This window comes from Carettochelys insculpta, chromosome 11 (assembly GCF_033958435.1).
Source record: "Carettochelys insculpta isolate YL-2023 chromosome 11, ASM3395843v1, whole genome shotgun sequence".
In the NCBI taxonomy this organism is placed as follows: Eukaryota; Metazoa; Chordata; order Testudines; family Carettochelyidae; genus Carettochelys; species Carettochelys insculpta.
Window position 1 is genome coordinate 27,351,572 of NC_134147.1, and position 16,502 is coordinate 27,368,073.

The window sequence follows — 16,502 nt, forward strand, 5'->3', positions numbered from 1 at the left end:
CAAGCCCTATGAGCCCAAGTCAGCTGTGACCTTGCTTTTACTGCCTTTGTCTTTTATGTGTAGAAATGCCCAAAGGGATTAGGTGTCTTGTCCAAAGTCACACAGGGAGTCAGTGTCAAGCTTGGGACAAGTACTCAGAAGTCCCTCTTCTGCCTACTCCTCAGAGACAGCATGGGACTAAGACCACTGGATGACCCTGGGCAACCTATTCAACCTTTCCGCACCTCAGCTCCTGAGCTGTAGAAGTAAAGGGTTGATGCTGATTCCCTCATGGGGTATGTTGAAGTTAATGCACATAAAGCGTTTTGAAGGGATCAAGCACTTCAGAAATGCCTAGCAATATCACACCACCACTTCAGCTCAGTCACCTCCTACTGCCTGTGCAATGCTCCCACCTCTCTGAACCCCAGTCTGTTCCCAGAGGCACAGGGAATGGGGAAAGGTCACACAACAAGACAGCCCAACACACCTCTCCCCTCTCAGCTCTATGTGGTGGAGGTGTTGACAGGTATCCCACAGAGCTGCAGAATCTCCTGAGGGTGGCAAGGAGGACTGCTCTCTCCTAGCCCCTTCCCAGCTGTCTCTACCACTAATTATCCCAGCTCTCTACTGCTCTTCGCAACCCCTGCCACCCGCTTACTGCTGCCCCTTCCCACTTCTTTCTCTAGGACTCCCCACACCCTGGACAGCCCATGTCCTCTCCCCCAATTCCTCATCAGCTCCAACTTGTGTCCATCTCTCCTGGGCCTGCCCCATAACTGCCCGTGCCCCTCTCCCTGGGCTCCTCATGCCCTGCCCCATAACCTCCCCACCCCTCTCCCTGCCCCCCCCACACCCCATGCCCCTCTCCCTGGGCCCCCCGCACCCTGGCCCGCAGCCCCCTAGCTCCTCCTGCCTCCCCAGCAGCCCGTCCGGTAACACCACGTGCCCGCCCCCCTTGGCCCCAGCCTCCCGCGGCTCTCCGTGCCCCCCCCCCCGCATCGGCCCAGCCCCGGCCCGGGCTCACCGCACTCGGCTCACGTCCCCCTTCTTGCAGCTGGTGAACAGGTCGCTGGTGTCCATGGCCGGGGCGAGGAGCGGCGCCGCCGCATTGGCTCTGCCGGGGGCAGCGACCGAGCGGGCGACGGGACCGGGCCAGGCCGGGGCAGGCGAGCAGCGGCGGCAGTGGCGGATGTAAACACTGCGGCGGGCGCAGAGGCGCTGACACCGCGAAGCCCGGCCCCGGCCCCGCCCCCCGGCCAGGCGTAGCTAGCGAGCCCGAGACCCACCCCCTCGTCCCGGCCGCGGCGGAGCGGGTCTAGACCGGGGCAGGCTGATCTGGAATGAAGGGGGGGGGCGGCGTGTTGCTCTAGAACGCCGTCGCTGGGAGGGGCGCTCCTCGTTTGTTCTAGAGTGCGCGCGCTGCGGCGAGCTCTAGAAAGGCGGGGGCTGGGGGCGTTCTGCCCGTTATCGGATTTGCAGCTGGGGGAAAGGGTGTTGTCCTGGGACCGTTAGGTCCTTCTGGATCTAGAACCCGGTACCCTACAGCCAGCTGGAAAGAGCCCGACGTGTTCTAGAAAATGGGGGCGTGGGAGGGTCTAGTATAGGGTGAACTTATTTCCTTCTGTGAAATACAGGATGCCTGGTAAAATTGCTTGGAGTTAAGAGTCCAATGGCAACCCATCAGAACCAGTCAGTACAAACGTTCAAAATAACATTAAGGGGACTGAGCACGCACTGAAACCATTTACTGCATTGCTATAACAAAACAAGTAAACATTAAAATATATATAGCTACAATTGAGTGGTTATTGCTCTGTAGAAGTGCCTGGCTTGTCCTCATCTTGCTGTCCTCCAGAGTGTGGGCTGGAAATGTGTGAGAGACAGGTGCAGGATCCAGAGCAGGGGCCTAAGGGGCATCTGGGGGAGGGCTGGGATATGTGGGTGAGCTGCTGGAAATCAAGGCTAAGTGTGTGTGCAGGAGAGCAGGAGTTGGGGTGGGGGGCAAGAGTCAGGACAGGAGGCTGGGAGCAGGGAGGAGCCCCATGGCTGGGTGCTGGAACAATGTAAACCATTTGATATTTTTGCAGCAGAATAAAAGGAGACTGCAACCTACTAGGCCAGTCCCCCTCTCCCCTTGACACCCCCCCACCATTTAATTTCACTGGGATCAGTGGATTTATAACAGACAAATTATACCACTAGCTTTCAAAGTGAAGCAATATATTATTCCATACCTGATACTTTTCAATACCTCACTGCATTCAGTGTAGCACAGCATACCTTCCAATATCCATACACACTGTGCCAAGCTCATTGCCAAACCTAACCTGCCACCAGTCTGTGTACAACAGACTTACCTTCTAATACTCTATTCTGTAAACAGGATTTTCAGAGCTTGTAGTTTATAAGCCTCCATGAAAGATACAGCACTGAAAGGCTTGGAAATCCTCACCCCTTGCCCTCATGCTGCCTCTCACAGTCTCCCACTAAAATGTCCCGTCATGGGTTTATCTCTCCCAAACAGTGACCTGACCACCAGTCTAATCACTGAGCCCAGCTGCCCCTCTCCACCCCAGAGATGCTCAGGCCACATGGTGCCTGTTTGTTTCCTAGTTGCTGCCTGTGGGCCTCCGCTTCCCACCTGTGCAGTCCTGGCCTAGCTAAGGTGACCACTGGTCCTGTATATGGGACACCCTTTGGTGTCCTGACTTATTTTTTAAAAGGGACCCATTGTCCCGTATTTGGACTGTTGTCCCCAGCATTTCTCTGAGCTTTGGGGAAACGGGGGGAGGAGCGGCAGCTGCAGCTTCCCTGGGGTTCTAGGGGATTGCCAGCAGCTGCAAGCTTCCCTGGGCTCCTGGGGATCGCCAGTGGCTGCCACTTTCCCAGGCTCCCAGGGAGTGCCAGGGGCTACCACTTTCCTGGGAGTGCCAACACCTGCTCCCTCCTTCCTGGCTCCCCAGGGCTTAGAGGAGCTGCCCCTCTCCCCCATATCTCCCTGTCCCGTATTTGGGACAGGGAGATATGGTCACCCTAGGCCTAGCTATTTCTCCCTTTCCCTAGGGAAGGGCCATATTAAGATATGGACTGCAGCCTAATGGTTCAAATACCCCCTCCCAAACAAATGCTAACGTTTGACGGAAATCACTTATCTGGAAACCCAACTCTAAATGAAAGGCAAACAAACAATGTATGGGTAAAGCTCTTCCAGCTTTTAATTTACCATGCATCAATTAGTAACTTAACACAGGAATTTTTATTTTAACAAATTGATCAGTTTCCAATAGCATCTACACTAGCACAAATCTTAGAAATGGCCATTTAGCTGATAGGAATAAGGGGATTTCAAAGTTGGCGGGGTCCTTTCACTTAGGACCCCCCTCTGGATGAGCCACACGGGAGCGAAATGTGGCATTTTCAAAGAGCCACGGCTGGCGGCATGCTAATGAGCTGCTGAATATGTATTTCAGTGCCTCATTAGTAATCTTCGATTTGTGCTAGTGTAGACAGTCATAAAGAATTTTGTTGTAAAAATAATTCTTTCCCTTCTTAAACCATTAACACCTATGCAAAGTGGAGCAGTCGAACTCCCTACCCTCCACCCTGTTTCTCCCATCGCTTCACCTTCTTCCACCTCCTCTCAAAGGGTAGGGGGCTGTGGCTCTGGCCTTTAAGGGAAGGCACAGGTAGAAAGAATGGAGCAGGGGTTAGCCTCCTCAAAGCAGGGATTCCACCTGTCACACCTGTCTGAGCAATTTAAAAGGGTCTGGGACTGTCAGGCCATTTTAAAATGGCTGGGGTCCTGGGCACTTGCCCACTTTGCCCCCCCATCAATCAGTGGACCAGGCTGAACCCCCTCAACCTCCAAACCCCTGGGCACCAGCCTGGAGCTCCCTCCTGCTGCACCATGAACCCTTCATCCCAGGCTCTAACTCATGCACTCCTAGCTGGAGCACCCTCACCCCATCTCACATCCCAGCCTTCTGGCACAGCCAGGAGCACCCCACTCCCATATTCTGAACCCATGATTTTTATGCTAACCCCAGATCCTAGGTGGCTCCACAAAATCTAATAGCCTTGGCCTCCAGAAGAGTTATTCAAGCCCTATCAGCCTTCCTCCATGATTCACTGTCCGTGTCCCCTTCTTCCTGTCTCTGCTCCCTCCTGAGCCCTGTCCCCCATCCTTCCAGGGATTCCTCCAGATCCATGCTCCCCCATCTAACTCCTGGCCTGAGTCAAGCTGCCCTTTACTATTTACTGCTACCTGTGGAGTACCAAGCTAAGTGCAACTCCCCAGCAGCTGCCCCCCATTCCCAATGATAGGGCCATGCCCTCCCTATCTGCATCATATTACCTGCCAGCATCATTTCATGAGGGGTGGGGGAACTATCTGAGACACAGCCTCCTTTGTCTTTCTCAGGCAGTTTGAGCAGAGTACACAGCAGCCCTACCGCCTGATTCTGGCTTCTAACAACCTTGCCCCTCCTCCATACCTTCCTCCACATTGCCGGGGTGCTGCTGGCAACAGCGTGTTTAAACAAGTATCAGAGGGGTAGCCCAGTTAGTCTGTATCTTCAAAAACAACAAGAAGTCCTGCGGCACCTTATAGACTAACATATTTTAGAGCATAAGCTTTCGTGGGCAAAGACCCACTTTGTCAGATGCATGAGTGGGGGTTCCAGAGGATGGTTTAAATATATGGGCTCATGACCCTATGGACAGCACCCAGTACGATTTGTGACACCCTCTCCCTTCTCACCTGATGGCGATTAAATTGAATTGGACTTGAATTGGACAATAAAGCAGTTCCACAGATTGTGTCCCATTCCCTTGTCTTTTACCCTGAACTCTGCCTAGTAAGTTTACCCCATTGATTAATAGGAGCCTACTACTCTTTTTTTTCCAACCTATAGATCCTGGCTTCACAATACCCTCCTGCAGTGCTTGTTTTGTTTTGTTTCAAAACAGGTGCTGGCTCTCCCGCCTGACCAATCCAGTGGCTGGGGCTGCTGAGATGCCAGTACTGGCAAGTACCAGCACAAAAAGGTGCTGCTCTTCAGCCTCTGGGGATCCAGTTTGAAGTCAGGAAATCAATTTGGAAGGGAGTTTACAGGCTCATCCTAGTCCTTGGTCTTGTAAATTTCTGCTCGCCTCATACAACCACCCCAGCAATATACAAATATTAATCTTTACTTGCACAGGTTCAGGTCCCCTGTGATGCTACATCTAGAGAAGGGTTAGAATAAGAACAGAGGTGTTTGCTGAAGAGCTGCTGCTCAGCTCTGAAGCAAGCCTGGGTTCTGCCCTGTGATTTTGTCACTTCCCCAAGAATTAATGTCACTCACACATCTTTGCTTTAGTTGAACAAAAGAGACCAGATGGACTGGAGACCAGTGAAGTAGCATTTCTCAGCGTCTGGTGGCCCAGGCTATGGTACTGGGATGGCTGGAAGTGGGGAGCTAACGTTAACACTTTTTTGGGAAAGGAAAACAAAGAAGTAACATTGTGTAAAGTTAATTTAGTGGAATAGAGAGAGAGGGTTACCACATACAGAAGAGGACCACCCCTGGGAAGGAAGTGTTACTGTGTCGTTATCTATTAACTCATGCTGTGTTAATGTTGTGTAGCCTGGTAATCCTAGCTGAGAACACAGGCGAGTAGAGATGAGAGCTGAACACCACAGTCCAGTCTTTGCATTTGCTGGAGAATATGATCACCTTTTCCAGGAACACAGGCAGGGAAGGGGTTAATGTCACCAGCACCCAGAGATCCACTGAAGTCATACCCTCTGCCCCACCAGCTAAATTCCCTTTGCCCAGGGAAGGAATTATAGCATGAGAAGCATTCAGAGCCAGGTTGTACCACACCTGTGTGGGCTGGGATAGCTCAGTGGTTTGAGCCTGGGCTTGTAAACCCAGGTTTGGGAACTCAGTCCTTGGGGAGGCCCTTTAGGGGTCTGGCACCAATAGATTAACAAAACAATCTGTTAGGGATGGCCCTACCAAGAGGGCAGGGAGCTGGACTCAATGATCTCTTGAGGTCCCTTCCAGCTCTCTGAGATCTGGTATGTACAGGCTAATTTACTCCCAACTGTAGACATACCCTGAGACATATACAGCAGTGCCTTGATTTACACAAGGGCCCCATTCCCATGCACCCTCACATAACTCAAATTTCACATAAGTCAGGGCAGCTTTTTCCCTGCTAGAATGCGGGTTCTGCAGCCAGGAAGCAACAGGAGCTCCTTTTGAAAGTTAAGTCCTGGGGTTGGGGTAGGGGGGCAGCTGGGAAGGGTTAAGCCTGGCAGGGGTTGGGGCCATGGGAGGGGGGAAGGGGGTTAAGCCTGGGGTGCCTTAGTGCTGCAGGGGGGTGCAGGTGGGTGGAGTTGAGAAGGAGCCACACACAGTGGGGGCGGCTGAACCAGAGCTGGGGGCGTGGTTTGAGCTGGAGCCATGCATGGGGTGGATATCTGGGCCACAGGGGGGTTGAACTGGAGCTGGGAGGGTTTGAACCAGGGAAGCGCGTGGAGGTGGTGAGCCAGAGCTCTGCTCAGGTAGTGAGCTAGGCTGTGGGGGGTTTGAACCAGAGCCATGCACAGGGGAGGACAAGGCTGAGCTAGAGCCAGGTGGGGAGAAGGGGGTGAGCCAGAGCCATGTATGGAATGTGGGGTTGAGCCAGACAGAGCCCTGCGAGGGTGGCGAGTGGTGCCAAGGGGGAGCTCAACCAGAGCTGCGCAGGCCAGAGCCATTGAACCGGGGCAGAGGGAAGCAGGATATTGAGTTGCATTTAACTCATGTTAGGGCAAGTTAAGCGCACCTTGAAGTAGTGCATTTCAGGGGTTTACTGTATTTTCTGTTTGAGACATGATACACAAACTAGGTAGTCTAGCAGCTATGTTCCCCCCCTGTCCTCTAGAAGCCAGGCCTTTGGATAAAAAGAATCAAAGAGCAGCAACAGTGTATCTAATTTTGAGGGTTAGTTAATGCTAGCAAGCATTTCAGCTTAGGGGAACTGAGATTTGGATGGCTTTATTTTCTGCAAAAACAGCAGGTGTATGAAAATATGCACAGACACAGGCAAGAGCCGCCAGTTGAAGCAGGTGATCCAACATGGATTCTCACACCCTAAGAAGTGTTCTGACCCCTATAAAGTATTTTTACTATGTTTAATGAACAGATTACTGCCACAATCCTGTCCATTTAAGGGCCAGCCCAAGGGCATCTCGGAGTGTCTACATTACAGACACGCTGGAGCTGCAGCCTATACCAACAATAGTTTTTCTCTTGGTGTAGGAACACCACTTCCCACAGCAAAGCTATTACTGGAAACCCTCTGTTGTTGCTGTCACTGGGTATATGCCAACAGACCCCAGCACTGTTGGTCTCAGTGGGTGTGGTGTTTTTCACTTTTTACACTCCTGGCTAACACAGCAAAGCCAACACAACTCTTCAGTGTGTTGCATCTTCTGCCATGGGCCCAAACAAATACAAGAGGAGGCTTGCTGCAGCCCACTCCGGCAGGGACAAGGAATATGAGCACACTCACTGCTGTCTAAGCTAGAGGCTGTTGACCCAATTTTCACTGGACATCAGCCACACTGCTCCTACTGATGCAATAGGAGACCCAGGAACCCCAAACCACTGCACAGGAGAAACTCTTGCTGCTGTATTGCTGGGAATTTTGTCTGTGGACAAGACACATCAGTCATTGCCAGAAGGAACAAACAGCAAAGGGTAACAAGGATTCCTTGCTGCTCTCAGAATAATCACTCTAATAATGTCTATGATAAGATCCATACATTTCATACAATGTTCATCCAGAGGGCTCTCCAGGCAATTTACAAACTATATCTTGTAATGAATTGCTGGCTCACTACCGGATACCTTCCCCATGCTCTACAGCTAGAGACGTAGCCTATAGCTATGATAAATCTTAGCATGCATCTTGATTCATTTAATTTCATCTCTGGATTAAAGAAGTCAGTGGCCACAGGTCCTATTCCAGACACTCCTGGGCAATATATGGGTAATGGCCTATACTTTGACCAAGGGAGATTATATTTTACCCCACCAAACATACAGGCTGTAGCTCATTACATTTCTGGATATCAGTTCTTCCTTCTTCTTTCCTACTTACCCAACACGACAGTCATGCACCAACTCACATCCCTTCCATACGCGTGCTGCTCCCCACCAGTGACAGCTATTTTTAAAACCTCCTTTATTTCCATGCAGATGAATCGCATTTATGGGTGTGTGTCCTGTGGCATACTGCTGTCTATAGATCTCAGCACAGAATTCTGCCCTATGACCCCAAAGAACAATAAATCAACTCCCTGATGTTTTGCTTAGGATATGCTTACATGGCATTTGCCTCACTTCCCCTCATACTGTACCCTCTGATTGCTAGTGATTTTAACAACTGCAGAATATGAACAAGATGTGAGTGGTTATCCACTGATTGTGTTCAGAAAAATCACTGGAAAATGAGTCTCGGGGGTAGCTGTCTTAGTCGGTATTTGCAAAAACAATGAGAAGTCCGGTGATACCTTATAGACTAACATATTTTGGAGCATAAGCTTTTGTGGGCAAAGACCCACTTTGTCAGATGCAACGTAGTGGAAAAAAATGAGCATTCACAGTTTGGAGAAAACTGTCCTTTTAATTCATTTAACCTATAACTACCAGAATCCACCAGGTGTCAGTGTAACCTATTAGGTGGTAGACAGGACTACAAAGAAACCTTACTGAATGATAAACAAGTTTTTTCAGGTGTCAGCCTCTCCTCCATCCAGTTTGGTGCCCAACACTGAGGGTTTATGTTGAAAATAAAAGTTTGACAAAATTATATGACCAGAAAAGTGTCCATAATTAAACAAGTAATTAATTTAAAAAACACATTTTCTTCTTCCTTTAAACCTCCCTTGGCAGCATTAGAAACCCAAATCACAAGAACCAGAGTAAAACTGACTAGGAATATAGGGCCAAATCCTGCACAGGGATGTCCATAAAAATTCTGTGCTCATGAAAGGACTGCAGGGTCAGGCCTATGCAGTATAACTGATTCAGTCTCTCTCCCCCAAGATCAGCCAAATGCAAACAGTAAATTAAGCAGGGAGGTAGATTTAAAAAATTTCTCAGTTTTGGAGATCAGTTGGGATTGCATAGGCAAGCAACACCTCCTCTGAGATGCTTCCAAAATAAGTGTTCGGGCCACTATGACAGACCTCCAAAGATGCACTCAAGAGGCATGGAGAGCTGCTGCACCTCAGTCGGGAGAGCCAGGAACTCTTCCTTTTTGCCTCTGGAGATGCAATTAGGGTGCTGCTCTGCCCCTAAGGAACTGGAGTAACAAACTCCTGGAGTTTGGTAGCTGGCAGCTTGCAGAGCTGGTGCTGCTAATTAATAAGCCTCAGTGGCAAACTTTTAACAATTAAAGTTTGGTGGCTCCCTGACACCTCCACAACCGCTAATTTATGTCACTTTTGGGCTTGAGGATTAGATGACCCTGCTGTTTCCGTACATGATGAGAGGATATGAAACAAATGTGGCAAAGCAACCTTGCACAGCAGGAACATACAAAAGAATCCATTGAAGGAAAAATGTACTGTGTATGGGTGTCCTAATCCATGAGTGATTTAACATTTTATTTTATAGTAGTCAGAGTATTCAACATAGTTAATGAGGATTAGCAGCTATATTATTAACATTATATTGCGGTACTGCATGAAGGTCATGAACAGGTTGAGTCCCACTGTGTTTGGTTCAGTATAAACACATAACTCAATGTTTTACTCATTCACCAAACAGAGACGAAGTCTTATATTTTATACAGCATTTCTTCATCCTGAAGAACCTCAAAGCATTTCCAACACACACGGTTCTTGATTCTGCAACACAGGACTGATGACAGTCCTGAATTATTCAATTCAATTGATTGGGGAGTCAGTCTGTATGGAATATGCTAAGCAAAAATGAATCTGTATTAACAAACTCATTTGCATCCTCACTTGCAACACTTGGGTATCAGTAATAAACGTGCTCCAGATAGAAACAGAATAGATAAGCTAGATATTAATTAAAAGTTCATTGCTAATCCTCATGAAATATATTGGAATATTTTGAACAGTTATTCCCTTAAAGACTGAACTTTAATAGCATCTGGCACAGGCAGCCATCCAGCATGAAAATGCAGGGCTGCGTCTACACGTGCACGCTACTTCGAAGTAGCGGCACCAACTTCGAAATAGCACCCGTCACGTCTACACGCGTCGGGCGCTATTTCGAAGTTAACTTCGACGTTAGGCGGCGAGACGTCGAAGTCGCTAACCTCATGAGGAGATAGGAATAGCGCCCTACTTCGACGTTCAACGTCGAAGTAGGGACAGTGTAGACGATCCGCGTCCTGCAACGTCGAAATTGCTGGGTCCTCCATGGCGGCCATCAGCTGGGGGGTTGAGAGATGCTCTCTCTCCAGCCCCTGCGGGGCTCTATGGTCACTGTGGGCAGCAGCCCTTAGCCCAGGGCTTCTGGCTGCTTCTGCGGCAGCTGGGGATCTATGCTGCAGGCACAGGGTCTGCAACCAGTTGTCAGCTCTGTGGATCTTGTGTTGTTTAGTGCAACTGTGTCTGGGAGGGGCCCTTTAAGGGAGCAGCTTGCTGTTGAGTCCGCCCTGTGACCCTGTCTGCAGCTGTGCCTGGCATCCCTATTTCGATGTGTGCTACTTTGACGTGTAGACGTTCCCTCGCTGCGCCTATTTCGATGTTGGGCTGAGCAATGTCGAAGTTGAACATCGACGTTGCTGGCCCTGGAGGACATGTAGACGTTATTCATCAAAATAGACTATTTCGATGTCGCAACATCGAAATAAGCTATTTCGATGTTGGCTGCACGTGTAGACGTAGCCCAGATGTTCAAAACAAGGTGAAAGTGTGATGGTGGTCTTTTTTTTTTTTTTCAAACCAAAGTGCTCCAACTTCATGGAACAATGTGGAGTAAAAAAGGGTCAAAACATTTCAAGATCAATAGTTCTGAGCATCATGATTTAAGGAGGGCTGGGAGTGTAGTTATGCATATTCAAGTACATTTTATCACAGCCTCAGGTAGCTGGGGCCAGGGTTACTCCTGGTTTATTTCAAGGTGAGACAAGAATCTTCTCCCTTGAAACAGTTCCAATAAGGTCCAAAATGGAAGGGAGAAGTTTTCAGTCTCTGCATCTTATTTTCCTCTATTAACTTGTTTGAGATCCTCTGTATGTTCATCTCACAAGATCAACCACAATAATAGGCCACAGCCATTGAAAATGGGTTGGGAAGAGAAAAGACCTCCTAGTCAGATTCAGACAAGGGATTGTCTTTTGCTGATGTGGCCTCCCAAGCTGCCAAAAGGCAGGTAATTGTCCTTGTCAGATGAATTCCCACCCCACACTGAAATAGCAGCAGAGGCTCTGCAAGGCAGCACTGAAATTCTCTGCCATCATCCAGACCAACCAGAATAGGGTAAAGTGCTCAAACTTTTCAGGTTCAGTATGGTGTTTGTGGAACTGAAAAGAAAACTGGGGAGGTACCAGGCAGAGGTAAGAGCTCAAGGGGAAATGTTTTCATTTGAACACCACAGCAGACTGTCCCAACAGAAGCTAAAGCAAGGACACCAGAGAATATCTGATCTTCATACATGCACAGAATGAAGCTCTCTGTCCACGACATCAACTTAATCTTGGTTTCCCGGATCCAGAATGAGACAGATTTTCCTATTACATCTGTTGAGAGATTCTTCTTCCAGCTCTGGCAGCCAGTGAGGTCAGGTCCTGGCTTGATCTCTCCCTGCTGCACACCCAGTGGCAGTCACTTGGCAGTCACTCTTAGCCTCATCACACTGGTTCCCAAACACAGCTATTCTCAGCTGCTGCTGGAGAGCTACAGTAAGTGCATTTAAAAGTGATGAAAGCAACGATGCTACTAATAGCAAAAGACATACACACATACATCCCACTGCCCCCACCCACCTCCCTCCACTCACAGTGACCCTTCTCATTCCAGGATTTGGAGGCAGCCTCAAGACCATCACATGAGAGTTGCTCTATCCCAGAGCATTATAAGGGGTTCCTGAGAAGCTGCTCCTCACCTCATATTCCTTTAGTTAAGTTAGGACAGACATATTTAAGCTGTTTCACTTGTTAAAGGTGTGTATCTTCCTCAAACACATCTGCATCCTCGTCTGCCCGCTTCGTGATCAGGACATCCCAGCCATCAGGGCCGTTGATGGCACCCCCGCCATTCACACTGGGCTTCTTCTCCTGCATCTCTGACTGGCTGTCAGTGGCCACATCCAAGGTGGGGTTGTCATGGCAGCCGTTCTCCACAAAACGCAGCTCCTCACCATGTGACTGGAAGGAAGGAAGGAAGGAGGAGGCAGGGTGGGACACAAAAAGAGAAAAGCTCCCTACCTTGCTGAGAGGCAAGGTCAGGACCAGATCCTGTTCCTTTCTGATTTTTGCCCTGGGAACTGGACTGGGTGGAGTTTATTCATTGCCCTATGTGAAGGTCAACTGGTTCTTGTGGGACAAAGGAGGTGGCACGTGCCAGAGCCCAAAGGCTGCACCCTTTCTAGATAAAAAGCAAGCACTTGAAGCCACAACTTTACTATCAACAGGTAAAGGACAGAGAACAATATCCTTCCCAGCACATAGTACATTCTGGTTGCTTGAACTGAGATGGAGCATGGCATGCTGGGATCTGCAAGTAGCATCCCCATATTAAAGATGGAGGTGACTGCGCTTAAGTACTCTTTGAGCTGCATCTGGACCACTGCAGATGCTACTGGGTTACAGCCAATAAGAGAGCACTGTCAGAGCCCCAAATTCTAATCTGGACGTGGCCACTGACCCACAGTGATCTGCCCCAGGTGCTCAAATCAAACTCACCTGGAAAGGTGGACAATGAGAAGGAATATGTCCCCTTTCCACCCACCGCCACTGGAGTCCTCCCCGCCCCCCGAGAGTCAAGAGCCAAATCTAGATGTCTTTCTCCACCCTCCATGTCCTCACCACGTTCTTCATCTTGGGCAGGCGTCTCTGCCAGCAATTGTAGATGAGTCCCATGATGATGATGATGGCACAGATGGAACCAATGATGACCAGAACCACAAACAGTTTCCCATAGTCGCTGTGGGTCTGGCTGGGCCGTGACTGGCAACTTGTAGTGGTGGAGTAGTTTTGGATCCCGATCTAAAGTTAACCCAAAAGAAAGACAGGCTCAACCACCTGGAGGTGAATGGTGCTGCAATCACTGTCCTGTGCAGAATCCTAGAGCTGTGGTGGCCATGCACAGGCTCACCATGACCCGCCGGGACAAAAGGTGTACTGGTGGGACCTGTTGTGGAATTGTGTTAGACAGATGGAAGAAAGCACATGATTCAGTCTAATACGCTCTACAAATCTTCCATGAGGCCAGGATATCTTCTTATTAGAGAGCGACAGTGAGAAGAAACCAGAAAACCAGGTGTTAATCCATGCTCTGGACTCACACAGGTGTGTTAAGTAGGGCAGTAAGGCAGAAACTGTGACTAAGGTCCAGTCGCAGGGAGGAAATGCTCTAGAAACTCTTACAAGGTAGGCAAAGGGGAACGAAGTATATGGGGGAGGCAGAAGGCCAGAACAAGCCACTCAGCTGTGAGTAACCAGGGGTGGGAGGTTACATGCTTAGGCACAAGCCTGCTCTTTCTTTTGCTCTAATTTGGACTCACAATAGCGCAGGAATGAAGTTCTGGATAAAAACCTCTTTCAGTGAATGACTGGTGTTCTGTTTTGATATGAATGACCCTCTCCACCAGCTTCGGCTTGGGATACCGAATATTCTAGAGGCCAACCAAACACAAAGGGTATGTCTAACCTGCAGCTGACAGCCAGTCGCCCAGCCCAAGCAGACAGTCTTGCACAATCAGCACTAGAGTTAGCACACTAGAAATAGCCATGTGGATGTCTACATTGCAAACCTACATTGCACGGGTCCCCACTTAACTCAGGCTCAAATCCTCCACCTTTGGGAGGTCTTAAGTTCTGAACTAGAAGTTAGCACAATTTGTGTGCAGACAGAAGGCGGTTAAGCTTGAGCTGGAATTCATTCAACAGACTTACATTTTACAGGGTAGAACATACCCTCAAGTGGAGACTCGTGAGAGTGCACCCTGCTCTGCCTACCCAGGCTGGGAAGCTTGCTCCCTTACTGCAGCGTAGACCTACCCATGCAGTGTTCACAGAAATGATAGTCGCACCCTAGTCCACAACACTCCTGGCTGGCAGGCCAGGCCTCAGTTCACCAGTGAGAAGCTCAGGTTAAGGCTCTTGCACAGCCACAATGGCTGTCAGTGTCAGAGTTGGGATGGAACCACAGGATTTCCAGGCCCCCTGTTCTGCATCCACTCCACCAGGCCCATACACCAGACAAGCAGGATATAAAAACTTAACAAAAACTAAACGCCCTTGGCTGGCTAGAACCAGAACGTCAGCAAATAAAGCTGAACACAGCTGACTGGTCTCAGTGACTTGGCAGATTTCAAAAAGGTTATGTTTCAATTCAATAGCATGTATGAGTGTAAGAGAATATCCTCCCTCTTCCTTCAAAGCTTATGATCACACAAGGTCAATGTGATGAAGAGCATTTCATTATTGATACTACTGGACAATGATTCCAGGTGCCGTGGTAGAATGGAAGTTGTGTAGGAGCTCTGCTGGTTGTTTTCTTATTCTCTGACAAACAACCACCACTATGCGTTAAAGTCTTCTCACATTTTCCTTGGCAAAGACAGTTCAGGTTGCTGGTATGGTATTTACACAGATTCAGCAATGCACCTTGTCGGGTGTTTGGCACTTTCTCTGGTGTAAGCCAATCAATACCACACTGAGCACTTAATTTGCTTTGTCTAGCTGCACTGGTTTGTTAGGTCAGAGGTAAACATGCATCTGCCAACACATTCTGGTCTGACTCTGCTCTCACTTACACTGGAGTAATTACACTGCAGTCATAGTTCCAGCAGAGTAAGGGAGAACAGAATCTGACTCTTGATGCCTTCATATATCAATAAGCTAAAGGGTCGGGCTCAAAGGAAGGAGAGTAGTTTGCTTTCTTCCCTGCTCCTCATCCAGGGTACCTAAGTACTTTGGCAAGTGCTTGGTGAATAATTTTAGTCTGCTATGGAATTCAAATAGTGCCATCTATGAGAGAAATGGAGTACTAAAGGTGGTGATGTCAGAGGGGACTGAAAGGCAAGCCTGAACACTGGGGAGAGGGAAGAGAATGAGAGACAGCCACCTCCATTTATCTGGTGTCCCCTTCTCCGGATCAAATCTAAAGGTATGTCTATTCTTACCAGGAGATCAACCCTGATCGGGTTGAGCTTCCAGGGTTTGGTTTCACGTTCCTAGTGGGGGACATGCAAAATCAAACTATCGGGGCTTGATAGTTGACCCTTGTACTCCTCATTATTACAATGAGTAAGGGATCACTCTCATCAACCTCCCTCTATGAGGAAGGCCTGATAAGTCAATGCCAGATAAGACAATTCCAGCTACATAAATGTCATAGCTAGAATTGTGTATCTAGGGCTGACTTTCAGGTCTAGTGCAGACCTGGCCTAAGGTTCAGCTCTGCACCATGGTCCTCGTAACTCAAGGAATCCAGTGATAGGTGAGCACAATTTAAAAAATACTTTCCTTAGGAAACAGAGTGCCTTGTAATCCTAGATGGTGTTCTATCCCATATGGAAACTCATCTGGACTTCTAGAAGAGGATGAACAACTACTGGAGAGAAGAGTTCTAAGTGGACAATGCAGTGAACTGGATAGTGCCCACCTGTAAAAAAGGGAAAAACAGACCAACCCAGGAAACTACAGACCAGTCAGTTTAACTCCTGTTCCAGGAGAGATGATGGAGTAAATAATTAAGGAATTCATCTGCAAACATCTGGAAGAAAACAAGGTGATAGCTAACAGCCAGCATAGATTTGTAAAGAACAAATCATGCAAGACCAACCTGATAGCTTTTTTGACACAATAACAAGCCTTGTGAATAAGGGAGAAGCAGTGGATGCGGTATACCTAGACCTTAGGAAGGCATTTGACATGGTCTCGCATGATTGTCTTATCAATAAAATAAGTAAATACAACTTAGATGGGGCCACTATAAGATAAGTCTATAACTGACTGGTTAACTGTTCTCAAAGAGTAGTTATTAATGGTTTGCAGTCATGCTGGAAGGGCACAAGTGGGATTCCACAAGGATCTGTTTTGGGACCAGTTCTATTCAATATCTTCATCAACGATTAGATACTGGCATAGAGAGAGTACACTTATTAAGTTTGAAGATAATACCAAACTGGGAGGGGTTGCAACTGCTTTCAAGGATAGGGTCATAATTCAAAATAATCTGGACAAACTGGAGAAATGGTCTGAGGTAAACAGGATCAAGTTTAATAAGGACAAATGCAAAGTACTCCACTTAGGAACAATTAGCTACATACATATAG

General features: G+C 48.4%; 3 protein-coding genes across 7 annotated transcripts in view; 1 reads left to right on the plus strand and 2 right to left on the minus strand.

The window, feature by feature from the left end:
* ABTB1 (ankyrin repeat and BTB domain containing 1) overlaps nucleotides 1–1,215 on the minus strand; it is a 41,558-nt gene extending 40,343 nt beyond the window's left edge. Inside the window, exon 1 of the mRNA XM_075005273.1 lies at nucleotides 1,007–1,215. Coding sequence (XP_074861374.1) covers nucleotides 1,007–1,062 — 56 coding nt within the window. The 5' untranslated portion in view covers nucleotides 1,063–1,215. The remainder of the gene's footprint in view (nucleotides 1–1,006) is intronic.
* MGLL (monoglyceride lipase) overlaps nucleotides 1–16,502 on the plus strand; it is a 243,289-nt gene that overhangs the window by 159,774 nt on the left and 67,013 nt on the right. The gene's annotated exons all lie outside the window — the stretch shown is intronic.
* PODXL2 (podocalyxin like 2) overlaps nucleotides 10,537–16,502 on the minus strand; it is a 44,713-nt gene continuing 38,747 nt past the window's right edge. Inside the window, exons 7-9 of one of the 3 annotated variants that reach the window (XR_012646966.1) lie at nucleotides 13,027–13,206; nucleotides 12,105–12,366; nucleotides 10,540–11,896 (exon numbers count right to left, since the gene is read on the minus strand). Coding sequence is in view for 2 of the 3 variants with exons in the window: in XM_075005271.1 (XP_074861372.1) it covers nucleotides 12,157–12,366; nucleotides 13,027–13,206 (390 nt within the window). In the remaining variant the exon portion in view is untranslated. Of the gene's footprint in view, nucleotides 12,367–13,026; nucleotides 13,207–16,502 lie in introns of all 3 variants that reach the window. The other 2 variants (XM_075005271.1, XM_075005270.1) reach the window with 2 other exon arrangements.